Consider the following 15,000-nt stretch of genomic DNA (forward strand, 5'->3'; position numbering starts at 1 on the left):
TTGTTTATCCAGTTTCATCAATACTATTCACCTCCCCCACTCCCCGTGGGAGTGAGTCCCACATTCTCCCCACTCCCCGCGGGAGTGAGTCCCACATTCTCCCCACTCCCCGCGGGAGTGAGTCCCACATTCTCCCCCACTCCCCGTGGGAGCGAGTCCCACATTCTCCCCCACTCCCCATGGGAGTGAGTCCCACATTCTCCCCACTCCCCACGGGAGCGAGTCCCACATTCTCCCCACTCCCCACGGGAGCGAGTCCCACATTCTCCCCACTCCCCGTGGGAGCGAGTCCCACATTCTCCCCACTCCCCGTGGGAGCGAGTCCCACATTCTCCCCACTCCCCGTGGGAGCGAGTCCCACATTCTCCCCACTCCCCGTGGGAGCGAGTCCCACATTCTCCCCACTCCCCGTGGGAGCGAGTCCCACATTCTCCCCACTCCCCGTGGGAGTGAGTCCCACATTCTCCCCACTCCCCGTGGGAGCGAGTCCCACATTCTCCCCACTCCCCGTGGGAGCGAGTCCCACATTCTCCCCACTCCCCGTGGGAGCGAGTCCCACATTCTCCCCACTCCCCGTGGGAGTGAGCCCCACATTCTCCCCACTCCCCGTGGGAGCGAGTCCCACATTCTCCCCACTCCCCGTGGGAGCGAGTCCCACATTCTCCCCACTCCCCGTGGGAGCGAGTCCCACATTCTCCCCACTCCCCGTGGGAGCGAGTCCCACATTCTCCCCACTCCCCGTGGGAGCGAGTCCCACATTGGTTGTGCTCTGAGTGTGGGTCTAACCGAGGGATATGGAGACCGGAACTGTGCACAGTGCTCCGAGTGTGGGTCTAACCGAGGGATATGGAGACTGGAACTGTGCACAGTGCTCCGAGTGTGGGTCTAACCGAGGGATATGGAGACCGGAACTGTGCACAGTGCCCCGAGTGTGGGTCTAACCGAGGGATATGGAGACTGGAACTGTGCACAGTGCCCCGAGTGTGGGTCTAACCGAGGGATATGGAGACTGGAACTGTGCACAGTGCTCTGTGTGTGGGTCTAACCGAGGGATACAGAGGCTGCCTCCCTGTTGCTCCCTCTCTCTCTCTCTGTGGGGACTGAGCTTGTTGCATATTAGTGTTCGAATCTCATTCCCTTTCCTTCTCCTTCAGGATCAGGGACTCACGGCGGAAGGTATTTTTGAGAAATATTATGAGTCTGAGGTCTCAGTGCATCGGTTTAAGCAGGCATTGCGTGTAATCACCAAAAAAAATGCTTTGGTCGATTTGAAATACGCCTTGGCAGCAGAACATCACTTCGACTCAGAGACATTGCGAGAGGGGAAGCAGGTTCTCCTGACTGAGAAAGCCCAGGTGATACAAAACATCCTCCAAGGCAACTACCACCAAGCCCAGAAACACATGGGGACCCTGCTGCACACACTCCAGGTCAGTACTGAGGGAGTGCCGCACTGTCAGAGGGTCAGTGCTGAGGGAGCGCCGCACTGTCAGAAGGTCAGTGCTGAGGGAGTGCCGCACTGTCAGAGGGTCAGTGCTGAGGGAGTGCCGCACTGTCAGAGGGTCAGTGCTGAGGGAGCGCCGCACTGTCAGAGGGTCAGTGCTGAGGGAGTGCCGCACTGTCAGAGGGTCAGTGCTGAGGGAGTGCCGCACTGTCAGAGGGTCAGTGCTGAGGGAGTGCCGCACTGTCAGAGGGTCAGTGCTGAGGGAGCGCCGCACTGTCAGAGGGTCAGTGCTGAGGGAGTGCCGCACTGTCAGAGGGTCAGTGCTGAGGGAGTGCCGCACTGTCAGAGGGTCAGTGCTGAGGGAGTGCCGCACTGTCAGAGGGTCAGTGCTGAGGGAGTGCCGCACTGTCAGAGGGTCAGTGCTGAGGGAGTGCCGCACTGTCAGAGGGTCAGTGCTGAGGGAGCGCCGCACTGTCAGAGGGTCAGTGCTGAGGGAGTGCCGCACTGTCAGAGGGTCAGTGCCGAGGGAGCGCCGCACTGTCAGAGGGTCAGTGCCGAGGGAGTGCCGCACTGTCAGAGGGTCAGTGCCGAGGGAGCGCCGCACTGTCAGAGGGTCAGTGCCGAGGGAGCGCCGCACTGTCAGAGGGTCAGTGCCGAGGGAGCGCCGCACTGTCAGAGGGTCAGTGCCGAGGGAGCGCCGCACTGTCAGAGGGTCAGTGCCGAGGGAGCGCCGCACTGTCAGAGGGTCAGTGCCGAGGGAGCGCCGCACTGTCAGAGGGTCAGTGCCGAGGGAGTGCCGCACTGTCAGAGGGTCAGTGCTGAGGGAGTGCCGCACTGTCAGAGGGTCAGTGCCGAGGGAGTGCCGCACTGTCAGAGGGTCAGTGCCGAGGGAGTGCCGCACTGTCAGAGGGTCAGTGCTGAGGGAGTGCCGCACTGTCAGAGGGTCAGTGCTGAGGGAGTGCCGCACTGTCAGAGGGTCAGTGCTGAGGGAGTGCCGCACTGTCAGAGGGTCAGTGCTGAGGGAGTGCCGCACTGTCAGAGGGTCAGTGCTGAGGGAGTGCCGCACTGTCAGAGGGTCAGTACTGAGGGAGTGCCGCACTGTCAGAGGGTCAGTGCTGAGGGAGTGCCGCACTGTCAGAGGGTCAGTGCTGAGGGAGTGCCGCACTGTCAGAGTGTTTAAGCTGAGCTGTGCTCTGTTCTCTCCAGGATTTTTACAGCCACAGTAATTGGGTCGAACTCGGGTTCCGGACTCCCAACAGCAAACTCATCAAAGCTGGAGAACCAATCGGGAGGGTCGCAGGTGAGCGTGCCCAGGTCTCCGTGGCCATTTTCAGTTCAGGGTCAGCTGCCATCTTTGATACTGGCAATGCGAGGCAGGAACCAGGGCCCCGTTAAACTAGATATAGAAACATAGAGATAGGAGCAGGACGAGGCCATTCAGCCCTTCGAGCCTGCTGCCCCATTCACCATCATGGCTGACCATCCAACTCAATAGCCTGATCCTGCTTTCCCCCCAGTAACCTTTGATCCCCAAGTTCTACATCCAGCCGCCTCTTGAATATATTCAATGTTTTGGCATCAACTACTTCCTGTGGGAATGAATTCCACAGCTCACCGGGTGAAGAAATATCTCCTCATCTCCGTCCTAAATGGTCTACCCTGAATCCTCAGACTGTGACCCCCTGGTTCTGGACTCCCCCCATCGGGAACATCCTCCCTGCACCTACCCTGTCTGGTCCTGTTAGAATGTTATAAATCTCTGTGAGATCCCCCCTCTGAACTCCAGTGAAAACAATCCTAACCGAGTCAATCTCTCCTCGTACATCAGTCCCCCCGGAATCAGCCTGGAAAACCTTCACTGCACTCCCTCGAGAGCAAGAACATCCCTCCTCAGAAAAGGAGGCTAAAACTGCACACAATACTCTCGGTGTGGCCTCACCAAGGCCCCTGTATAATTGTAACAACACATTCCCTACTCCTGTACTCGAAACCTCTCGCAATGAAGGCCAACATACCGTTTGCCTTCTTTACCGCCTGCTGTACCTACATGCTTACCTTCAGTGACTGATGCACAAGGACGCCCAGATCCCTCTGCACACTCCCCTCTCTCAAGCAACAGCCATTCAGGTAATTCTCTGCCTTTTTGCTTCCAAAATGAATAACCTCACATTTATCCAAATTATCCTGCATCTGCCATCGATTAGCCACTCACCCAACCTGTCCAGGTCATTCTGAAGGCTCTCTGTATCCTCCTCACAGTTCACCCTCCCACCCAACGTGGGATCATCTGCGAACTTTGAGATGTTACATTTTGTCCCCCATCCAAATCATTCATATCTATAGGGAATAGCTGGGACCCCAGCACCGATCCCTGTGGCACCCCCACTCATTACTGCCTGCTCCACCTGCACTGATATCACAGCAGCGCAGAGTTCCTGCATTTACGTAGCAACTACAATCGCCAACTATCCCTCTGAACTAATAATTTACCACAGATAAACAAAGCCTTCAAAGGGCTGGAGGGGCTTAGAGAGATAGGGAGAGGATGTAGGGGCTGGAGGAGGTTACAGAGATAGGGAGGGGGTGTAGGGGCTGGAGAAGGTTACAGAGATAGGGAGGGGGTGTAGGGGCTGGAGGAGGTTACAGAGATAGGGAGGGATGTAGGGGCTGGAGGAGGTTACAGAGATAGGGAGGGGGTGCAGGGGCTGGAGGAGGTTACAGAGATAGGGAGGGGGTGTAGGGGGCTGAAGGAGGTTACAGAGTTAGGGAGGGATGTAGGGGCTGGAGGAGGTTACAGAGATAGGGAGGGATGTAGGGGCTGGAGGAGGTTACAGAGATAGGGAGGGGTGTAGGGGCTGGAGGAGGTTACAGAGATAGGGAGGGGGTGTAGGGGCTGGAGGAGGTTACAGAGATAAGAAGGGGGTGTAGGGGCTGGAGGAGGTTACAGAGATAGGGAGGGGTGTAGGGGCTGGAGGAGGTTACAGAGATAGGGAGGGGTGTAGGGGCTGGAGGAGGTTACAGAGATAGGGAGGGGGTGTAGGGGCTGGAGGAGGTTACAGAGATAGGGAGGGGGTGTAGGGGCTGGAGAAGGTTACAGAGATAGGGAGGGGTGTCGGGACTGGTTGAAGTGAAACAATTTTGTTCTCATTCTTAGGCAAGAACGAAGAAACATGCAGTGAGCGTTCCTCACAGTGTGTGGATCAGATCCTGGATTCTGTCCTCAAAAAGAAGATTATCACCACGGGATACTTTAGCCTCAACCCTCATGCCAGGCCTGAAGGTAAGAGATACCCGGGTAGGAGTGTGGGTCTAACCGAGGGATATGGAGACTGGAACTGTGCACAGTGCTCCGAGTGTGGGTCTAACCGAGGGATATGGAGACTGGAACTGTGCACAGTGCTCCGAGTGTGGGTCTAACCGAGGGATATGGAGACTGGAACTGTGCACAGTGCTCCGAGTGTGGGTCTAACCGAGGGATATGGAGACTGGAACTGTGCACAGTGCTCCGAGTGTGGGTCTAACCGAGGGATATGGAGACTGGAACTGTGCACAGTGCTCCGAGTGTGGGTCTAATTGAGGGATATGGAGACTGGAACTGTGCACAGTGCTCCGAGTGTGGGTCTAACCGAGGGATATGGAGACCGGAACTGTGCCCAGTGCTCCGAGTGTGGGTCTAACCGAGGGATATGGAGACTGGAACTGTGCACAGTGCTCCGAGTGTGGGTCTAACCGAGGGATATGGAGACTGGAACTGTGCACAGTGCTCCGATTGTGGGTCTAACCGAGGGATATGGAGACTGGAACTGTGCACAGTGCTCCGAGTGTGGGTCTAATTGAGGGATATGGAGACTGGAACTGTGCACAGTGCTCCGAGTGTGGGTCTAACCGAGGGATATGGAGACTGGAACTGTGCACAGTGCTCCGAGTGTGGGTCTAACCGAGGGATATAGAGACTGGAACTGTGCACAGTGCTCCGAGTGTGGGTCTAATCGAGGGATATGGAGACTGGAACTGTGCACAGTGCTCCGAGTGTGGGTCTAACCGAGGGATATGGAGACTGGAACTGTGCACAGTGCTCCGAGTGTGGGTCTAACCGAGGGATATGGAGACTGGAACTGTGCACAGTGCTCCGAGTGTAGGTCTAACCGAGGGATATGGAGACCGGAACTGTGCACAGTGCTCTGAGTGTGGGTCTAACCGAGGGATATAGAGACCGGAACTGTGCACAGTGCTCCGAGTGTGGGTCTAACTCTGGGATATTGAAACAGGGACCGTGCAGAGTGGGGCGATTTTAAGTTGAATTCTTTCCTGTTGGTCTGATTTGTATCTCGGTAAATCTCAGATCACTTTTCCATGGGGGATTATGTAAATCCGTCCTGGGGGGGGATGGGGAGGTGAGTTACTTCTCGAGTCCCAGCGATGAACCTTCCCAATGAGATTTGATCTGTGGGTGAGGATTTGTGGTTTTGTACAGATCAAGTGTGGGGGAGGAGTTAAAACACGTCCCTGAGCTAGCACGGGGTCGATGGGATGAATGGCCCTCCTTCTCTTCACCCAGTGTGTATTCTTGGACTGCAGTGAGCTCTTCGAACAAAGGACAGTACCGTACAGAACAGGTCCTTCGGCCCATCGAACCTGTGCTAGCACATGGCGCCTTTCTGAACTAAAGCCTCTTTGCCTCTACATGCTCCTTATCCCTCTGTTCATAGAATCGGAGCATCCCTACAGTGCAGAAGGAGGCCATTCAGTCCATCGAGTCTATACCAACAACAACCCCATCCAGGCCCCATCCTCACAACCCCCTGGATTTACCCTGGGTAGTCCCTCTGATCCTCTGAGGCAAATGACCAATCCCCCTAACCCGCACATCTTTGGACTGTGGGAGGAAACCGGAGCACCTGGAGGGAAACCCACGCAGACACGGGGAGGATGTGCAGACTCCACACAGACAGTGACCCGAGCCAGGAATCGAACCCGGGTCCCTGGCGCTGTGAGACAGCAGTGCCAACCCACTGTGTCACCGTGCCCCCGGGAATCGAACCCGGGTCCCTGGCGCTGTGAGGCAGCAGTGTTAACCCACTGTGTCACCGTGCCCCCGGGAATCGAACCCGGGTCCCTGGCGCTGTGAGGCAGCGGTGCTAACCCACTGTGTCACCGTGCCCCCGGGAATCGAACCCGGGTCCCTGGCGCTGTGAGGCAGCAGTGCTAACCCACTGTGTCACCGTGCCCCCGGGAATCGAACCCGGGTCCCTGGTGCTGTGAGGCAGCAGTGCTAACCCACTGTGTCACCGTGCCCCCGGGAATCGAACCTGGGTCCCTGGCGCTGTGAGACAGCAGTGCTAATCACTGTGTCACCGTGCCCCCGGGAATCAAACCCGGGTCCCTGGCGCTGTGAGGCAGCAGTGCTAACCACTGTGTCACCGTGCCCCCGGGAATCGAACCCGGGTCCCTGGCGCTGTGAGGCAGCAGTGCTAACCCACTGTGTCACCGTGCCCCCGGGAATCAAACCCGGGTCCCTGGCGCTGTGAGACAGCAGTGCTAACCCACTGTGTCACCGTGCCCCCTGGGAATCGAACCCGGGTCCCTGGTGCTGTGAGGCAGCAGTGCTAACCCACTGTGTCACCGTGCCCCCGGGAATCGAACCCGGGTCCCTGGCGCTGTGAGACAGCAGTGCTAACCCACTGTGTCACCGTGCCCCCGGGAATCGAACCCGGGTCCCTGGCGCTGTGAGACAGCAGTGCTAACCCACTGTGTCACCGTGCCCCCGGGAATCGAACCCAGGTCCCTGGTGCTGTGAGACAGCAGTGCTAACCCACTGTGTCACCGTGCCCCCGGGAATCGAACCCGGGTCCCTGGCGCTGTGAGACAGCAGTGCTAACCCACTGTGTCACCGTGCCCCCCCCGGGAATCGAACCCGGGTCCCTGGCGCTGTGAGGCAGCAGTGCTAACCCACTGTGTCACCGTGCCCCCGGGAATCGAACCCGGGTCCCTGGCGCTGTGAGACAGCAGTGCTAACCCACTGTGTCACCGTGCCCCCGGGAATCGAACCCGGGTCCCTGGCGCTGTGAGACAGCAGTGCTAACCCACTGTGTCACCGTGCCCCCGGGAATCGAACCCGGGTCCCTGGTGCTGTGAGGCAGCAGTGCTAACCCACTGTGTCACCGTGCCCCCGGGAATCGAACCTGGGTCCCTGGCGCTGTGAGGCAGCAGTGCTAATCACTGTGTCACCGTGCCCCCGGGAATCAAACCCGGGTCCCTGGCGCTGTGAGGCAGCAGTGCTCACCCACTGTGTCACCGTGCCCCCGGGAATCAAACCCGGGTCCCTGGCGCTGTGAGGCAGCAGTGCTCACCCACTGTGTCACCGTGCCCCCGGGAATCAAACCCGGGTCCCTGGCGCTGTGAGGCAGCAGTGCTAACCCACTGTGTCACTGTGCCCCCCCCCCGGGAATCAAACCCGGGTCCCTGGCGCTGTGAGACAGCAGTGTTAACCCACTGTGTCACCGTGCCCCCTGGGAATTGAACCCGGGTCCCTGGCGCTGTGAGACAGCAGTGCTAACCCACTGTGTCACCGTGCCCCCCCCCCGGGAATCGAACCCGGGTCCCTGGCGCTGTGAGGCAGCAGTGCTAACCCACTGTGTCACCGTGCCCCCGGGAATCGAACCCGGGTCCCTGGCGCTGTGAGGCAGCAGTGCTAACCCACTGTGTCACCGTGCCCCCGGGAATCGAACCCGGGTCCCTGGCGCTGTGAGACAGCAGTGCTAACCCACTGTGTCACCGTGCCCCCGGGAATCGAACCCGGGTCCCTGGTGCTGTGAGGCAGCAGTGCTAACCCACTGTGTCACCGTGCCCCCGGGAATCGAACCTGGGTCCCTGGCGCTGTGAGGCAGCAGTGCTAATCACTGTGTCACCGTGCCCCCGGGAATCAAACCCGGGTCCCTGGCGCTGTGAGGCAGCAGTGCTCACCCACTGTGTCACCGTGCCCCCGGGAATCAAACCCGGGTCCCTGGCGCTGTGAGGCAGCAGTGCTCACCCACTGTGTCACCGTGCCCCCGGGAATCAAACCCGGGTCCCTGGCGCTGTGAGGCAGCAGTGCCAACCCACTGTGTCACTGTGCCCCCCCCCCGGGAATCGAACCCGGGTCCCTGGCGCTGTGAGGCAGCAGTGCTAACCCACTGTGTCACTGTGCCCCCCCCCCGGGAATCGAACCCGGGTCCCTGGCGCTGTGAGACAGCAGTGTTAACCCACTGTGTCACCGTGCCCCCTGGGAATTGAACCCGGGTCCCTGGCGCTGTGAGACAGCAGTGCTAACCCACTGTGTCACCGTGCCCCCCCCCCGGGAATCGAACCCGGGTCCCTGGCGCTGTGAGGCAGCAGTGCTAACCCACTGTGTCACCGTGCCCCCGGGAATCGAACCCGGGTCCCTGGCGCTGTGAGGCAGCAGTGCTAACCCACTGTGTCACCGTGCCCCCGGGAATCGAACCCGGGTCCCTGGCGCTGTGAGGCAGCAGTGCTAACCCACTGTGCCATCCTGCCTATTCATTTATCTGTTAAGATGTCTCCATTGTATCCGCTTCCACTCCCTCCCCCGGCAGCAAGTTCCAGGCACCCACCACCCTCTGTGTAAAAAATCTGCCTCGTACATCTCCTTTAAACCTTGCCCCTCGCACCTTAAACCTGTGCCCCTGAGTAATTGACTCTTCCACCCTGGAGAAAAGCTTCTGACTATCCACTCTGCCCCTCATAATCTTGTCGACTTCTATCAGGTCTCCCCTCAACCTCCAGTGAGAACAAACCAAGTTTCTCCAACCTCTCCTCATAGTTAATGTCCTCCATACCAGGGGCAACATCCTGGTCAATCGTGTGGCGACCAGAATTGAACACTATGTTCCAAATGTGACTTAAATCAAGTTTGAGACAGATAAATGTTATTGCTCTTGAGCGAGTGCGGAGGAGGTTCCTCAGAATGTTGCCAGAACTCGGAAAGTGTTGCTACGAGGAGAGATTGGGGTTATTTTCCTTGGGAAGGAAAAGGCTGAGGGGGGGTGACGTGGTTGAGGTGAAAAAATTATGAGAAGAGAGAGAATGGACAGGATATTTCCCGTGGTGGGGAGTTCCACAGCCGGGGGCATCGCTTCAAGGTAAGTGCAGAGGCAAGACGAGGAGGAACTTTTTTACCCAGAGGATGATGGATGCCTGGAGTTCACTGCCCGAGCTGGTGGCGGAGGCAAAGACCCAAAACGCTTTTCGAAAGTATCTGGACCTGCACCTTAAGCGGCACAAGCCATGGGCCAGGTCCAGGGAGGTGGGACGGCTAGCACGGACAAGAGGAGACGAATGTCTGCGCTGTCACCTCTCTGCTGTCCTTTTCCAGGGAAGTGCAGCCACGGAGGGAAAGCTGACCTCAGCAAGAAAGGGAACCAAGGGATTAATAAGGACTCATTCAATTCTCCGCACGGTCAGTATCACACAGAGGCAGCGAGGCTGGCCACACTCGCAACACAGGAACTCTTCCAGGACGTGTGGGACACTGTGGGACACCAGCACTTCTTAAGGTCAGACTTCCAACTCGCTGTAGACTTTCCCCACCTCGCACCCTCCTCGGTGAAGCATTCACTCCCCCCGGCATCCCAACAATCCATCAGAGGATAAACAGTAACTCGGAAGAGAGTAGAGCCCATAGAGGATCAACAAGATCACCACAGAACCACAGGAAATTAGAGCTCAGAAACAGGCCTTTTGGCCCGTCTTGTCTGTGCTGAACCGTTTTTTGCCTAATCCCACTGACCTGCAGAGAAAGAAAGAAAGAAAGCATTCTTTCTGGTTGTATCACAGCTCGGTCTGGGCTCCTGCTCTGCCCAAGACCACAAGGAACTACAAAAGGTTGTGAATGTAGCCCAATCCATCACACAAACCAGCCTCCCATCCATTGACTCTGTCTACACTTCCCGCTGCCTCGGGAAAAGCAGTCAGCATAATTAAGGACCCCACACACCCCGGACATTCTCTCTTCCACCTTCTTCCATCAGGAAAAAGATACAAAAGTCTGAGGTCCCGTACCGACCGACTCAAGAACAGCTTCTTCCCTGCTGCTGTCAGACTTCTGAATGAACCTACCTCACATTAAGTTGATCTTTCTCTACACCCTCGCTGTGACTGTAACACTACATTCTGCACCCTCTCCTTTCCTTCTCTATGAATGGTATGTTTTGTCAGTATAGTGTGTCAAAAAACAATACTTTTCACTATATACTAATACATGTGACAATAATAAATCAAATCAAATCATATGTGCAGATCCACAAGAGATGGTAAGATCCAAAATGAATATTTCTCATCAGTATTTACTGTTGAGAAAAGCATGGATGTTCGGGAACTTGGGGAAATAAATAGTGATGTCTTGAGGAGTGAACATATTACAGAGAAGGAGGTGCTGGAAGTCTTAAAGTGCATCAAGGTAGATAAATCCCCGGGATCTGATGAAGTGTATCCCAGGACACTGTGGGAGACTAGGGAGGAAATTGCGGGTCCCCTAGCCGAGATATTTGAATCATCGATAGTCACGGGTGAGGTACCTGAAGATTGGAGAGGGGAAAATGTTGTGTCTTTGTTTAAAAAGGGCTGCAGGGAAAAGCCTGGGAACTACAGGCCAGTGAGCCTCACATCTGTGGTGGGTAAATTGTTGGAAGGTATTTTGAGAGACAGGATCTCCAGGCATTTAGAGACACAAGGACTGATTAGGGACAGTCAGCATGGCTTTGTGAGTGGAAAATCAGGTCTCACAAATTTAATTGAGTTTTTTGAAGGGGTAACCAAGAAGGTAGATGAGGGCAGTGCAGTTGATGTTGTCTACATGGACTTTAGCAAGGCCTTTGACAAGGTACCGCATGGTAGGTTGTTGCATGAGGTTAAATCTCACGGGATCCAGGGTGAGGGATCTAAATGGAGACAAAATTGGCTTCTTGACAGAATAAAACATCTCAACAGGGATCTTGGGTTCATGTCGCACTATCTGTAACCCCCGTGACTTGCCTGGGTTTGCAAAACCTCACTTACTGTACTGTCTGGAGACAATACACATCTCTTTAAACTGTGATCAGTGCTCCTACCACTCACATTATCAGCCACTTCAGGTCTTGAACAGCAGGTTAGGTGTAAGGATTCGCATTTTAATCAGTAATCTCTAAACTGTCTGTGCTTTATATGCTCTGTCTGAGGCCAGAACTCTCCATTCACCTGACGAAGAGGGTGTCCCCTCGAAAGCTTGTGAGAATATTATCAAATAAATAGGTTGGACTAAAACCTGGTGTTGTCAGACTTTTTACTGTGTTTACACCAGTCCAACGCCGGCATACCCACTTCTTGACAGAAGCCAGAGGGTGGTTGTAGAGAGTTGTTTTTCAAACTGGAGGCCTGTGACCAGCCTCAGGGATCAGTGCTGGGTCCACTGTTATTTGTCATTTATATTAATGATTTGGATGAGAATATAGGAGGCAGGGTTAGTAAGTTTGTAGATGACACCAAGATTGGTGACATAGTGGACAGTGAAGAAAGTTATCTCCAATTGCAACAGGATCTTGATCAATTGGGCCAGTGGGCTGACGAATGGCAGATGGAGTTTAATTTAGATAAATGTGAGGTGATGCATTTTGGTCGATTGAACCAGGGCAGGACTTACTCAGTTAATGGTAGGGCGTTGGGGAGAGTTACAGAACAAAGAGATCTCGGGGTACAGGTTCATAGCTCCTTGAAAGTGGAGTCACAGGTGGACAGAGTGGTGAAGAAGGCATTTGGCATGCTTACTTACGGGGCGAAAAACTGCAGCAGGCGACGGTGCAGAGGGACCTCGGGGTCCTTGTGCATGAGTCGCAAAAACCCAGCTTGCAGGTGCAGCAGGTGGTCAGGAAGGCGAATGGGATGCTGGCCTTCATAGCGAGGGGGATTGAATACAAAAGTAGGGAGGTCTTGCTGCAGCTGTATAGGGCATTGGTGAGGCCGCAGCTGGAGTACTGTGCGCAGTTTTGGGCGCCGCACCTGCGCAAAGATATTTTGGCCTTGGAGGGAGTGCAGAGGAGGTTTACTAGGCTGATACCGGAGTTGAGGGGGTTGAGCTATGAGGAGAGGCTGAATAAACTGGGCTTGTACTCGTTAGAGTTTAGAAGAATGAGGGGAGATCTCATTGAGACGTATAAGATGATGAATGGGATGGATAGGATCGAGGTGGAGAGACTCTTCCCGCTCAGAAAGGACAGTAGGACTAGGGGGCACAGCCTCAAGATAAAGGGGGGGCGGTTTAGAACGGAGTTGAGGAGGAACTTCTTCACTCAAAGGGTGGTGAATCTCTGGAATTCTCTGCCCGTTGAAGTGGTGGAGGCTACCTCGCTAAATATTTTTAAGATGCGGGTTGATGGGTTTTTGATAAGAGAGGGGATTAAGGGTTATGGGGAGAGGGCGGGAAAGTGGAACTGAGCCACGACAGATCAGCCATGATCTCATTGAATGGTGGGACAGGCTCGAAGGGCTAGATGGCCTACTCCTGCTCCTATTTCTTATGTTCTTTTATTCTTATGTTCTTATGCTTGGTTTCATCGGTCAGAACGTTGAATACAGGAGTTGGGACGTCTTGTTGAAGTTGTACAAGACATTGGTAAGGCCACACTTGGAATACTGTGTACAGTTCTGGTCACCCTATTATAGAAAGGATATTATTAAACTAGAAAGAGTGCAGAAAAGATTTACTGGGATGCTACCGGGACTTGATGGATTGAGTTATAAGGAGAGGCTGGATAGACTGGAGCGTAGAGGGGTGATCTTATAGAGGTCTATAAAATAATGAGGGGCACAGATCAGCTAGATAGTCAATATCTTTTCCCAAAGGTAGAGGAGTCTAAAACTAGAGGGCAGAGGTTTAAGGTGAGAGGGGAGAGATACAAAAGTGTCCAGAGGGGCAATTTTTTTCACACAGAGGGTGGTGAGTGTCTGGAACAAGCTGCCAGAAGTAGTAATAGAGGTGGGTACAATTTTGTCTTTTAAAAAGACAGTTACATGGGTATGATGGGTATATAGAGAGAGAGAGAGACAGACAGACTGAGAGAGAGACAGACAGAGAGAGAGAGAGAGAGATACACATACACACAGAGACCGAGAGATATAAAGAGGGAGAGAGATAGAAACAGAGAGAGAGAGACCGAGAGAGAGTCACTGAGATGAGAGAGAGAGACAGAGAGAGAGACAGAGACAGAGAGAGACAGACAGACAGAGAGACAGAGACAGAGAGAGAGAGAGAGAGACAGAGGGAGAGACAAAGAGACAGAGAAGGAGAGAGAGAGACACAGAGAGAGAGAGACAGACAGAGAGAGACAGACAGACAGACAGAGAGAGAGACAGAGAGAGAGAGAGACAGAGACAGAGAGAGAGAGAGACAGAGAGAGAGACAGACAGAGACAGAGAGGAATTGTTGGCTGGTTTCTCTGTAAACCTGTTGTCAGTTTTGAGCTAGTTATACATGAGCAGTTGGAGTGCGAGCTGGGACCTGTCCTCCATGCTGAGGTACACAGCTCTGCTGAACTTGACTTCGCCCCCCGCCCCCAGGCCCCAGGGCGTGTCCCCCCCCGCACTGTGTGGACGTGACTGTTCCTAATCCCGTATCAGAGGCTAACGTGGTTCCACTTTCCAAGGAGGCTTGTCCAGACAAGCCAGGGAATTACTGACAAGTGAGTCTCTCGTCAGCGGTTTGTGTGATGGATTGGGTTACATTCACGGCCTTTTGTAGTTCCTTGTGGTCTTGGGCAGAGCAGGAGCCCAGACCGAGCTGTGATACAACCAGAAAGAATGCTTTCTGTGGGGCATCTGTAAAAAGTTGGTGAGAGTTGTAGCTGACAGGCCAAATTTCCTGAGTCTTTGTAGGTTACAGGATGATATGGGTGGGTTGGTCAGAGGGACAGAGCTGTGGGGATGGTGTTTAACCCTGTTAAGTGCGAGGTGATGCACTTTGGAAGCAGTAACAAGACGCGGGAGTATTTAACGGCAGGGACACTGGGAAGCTCAACAGAGGGACCCTGGGGTAATAATGGCTCCTGCTGTGCCCAAGACCGCAAGGAACTACAAAAGGTGGTGAATGTAGCCCAATCCTTCACACAAACCAGCCTCCCATCCATTGACTCTGTCTACACTTCCCGCTGCCTCGGGGGAAAGCAGCCGGGATAATTAAGGACCCCACACACCCCGGACATTCTCTCTTCCACCTTCTTCCATCGGGAAAAAGATACAAAAGTCTGAGGTCCCGTACTGACCGACTCAAGAACAGCTTCTTCCCTGCTGCTGTCAGACTTTTGAATGGACCTACCTCACATTAAGTTGATCTTTCTCTACACCCTCGCTGTGACTGTAACACTACATTCTGCACCCTCTCCCTTCCTTCTCTATGAATGGTATGCTTTGTCTGTATAGCACGCAAGAAACAATACTTTTCACTCGATGTTAATACACGTGACAATAATAAATCAAATCCAATCTAATCAAAACAAGTGCAGGAAAGTGGGATTAGTGCCACTTTAGAG

The 15,000-nt window shown here is 54.6% G+C and overlaps 1 protein-coding gene across 1 annotated transcript in view; it reads left to right on the plus strand.

The window, feature by feature from the left end:
- Nucleotides 1–15,000, plus strand: part of LOC145354066 (von Willebrand factor A domain-containing protein 7-like) — a 33,536-nt gene that overhangs the window by 1,792 nt on the left and 16,744 nt on the right. The window contains exons 3-6 of the mRNA XM_080205196.1: nt 1,155–1,430; nt 2,651–2,744; nt 4,599–4,724; nt 9,816–9,996. Of these exons, the coding sequence (XP_080061322.1) occupies nt 1,155–1,430; nt 2,651–2,744; nt 4,599–4,724; nt 9,816–9,996 (677 nt within the window). The remainder of the gene's footprint in view (nt 1–1,154; nt 1,431–2,650; nt 2,745–4,598; nt 4,725–9,815; nt 9,997–15,000) is intronic.

This window comes from Carcharhinus amblyrhynchos, chromosome 16 (assembly GCF_965287045.1).
Source record: "Carcharhinus amblyrhynchos chromosome 16, sCarAmb.v2.hapA, whole genome shotgun sequence".
Lineage (NCBI taxonomy): Eukaryota > Metazoa > Chordata > Chondrichthyes > Carcharhiniformes > Carcharhinidae > Carcharhinus > Carcharhinus amblyrhynchos.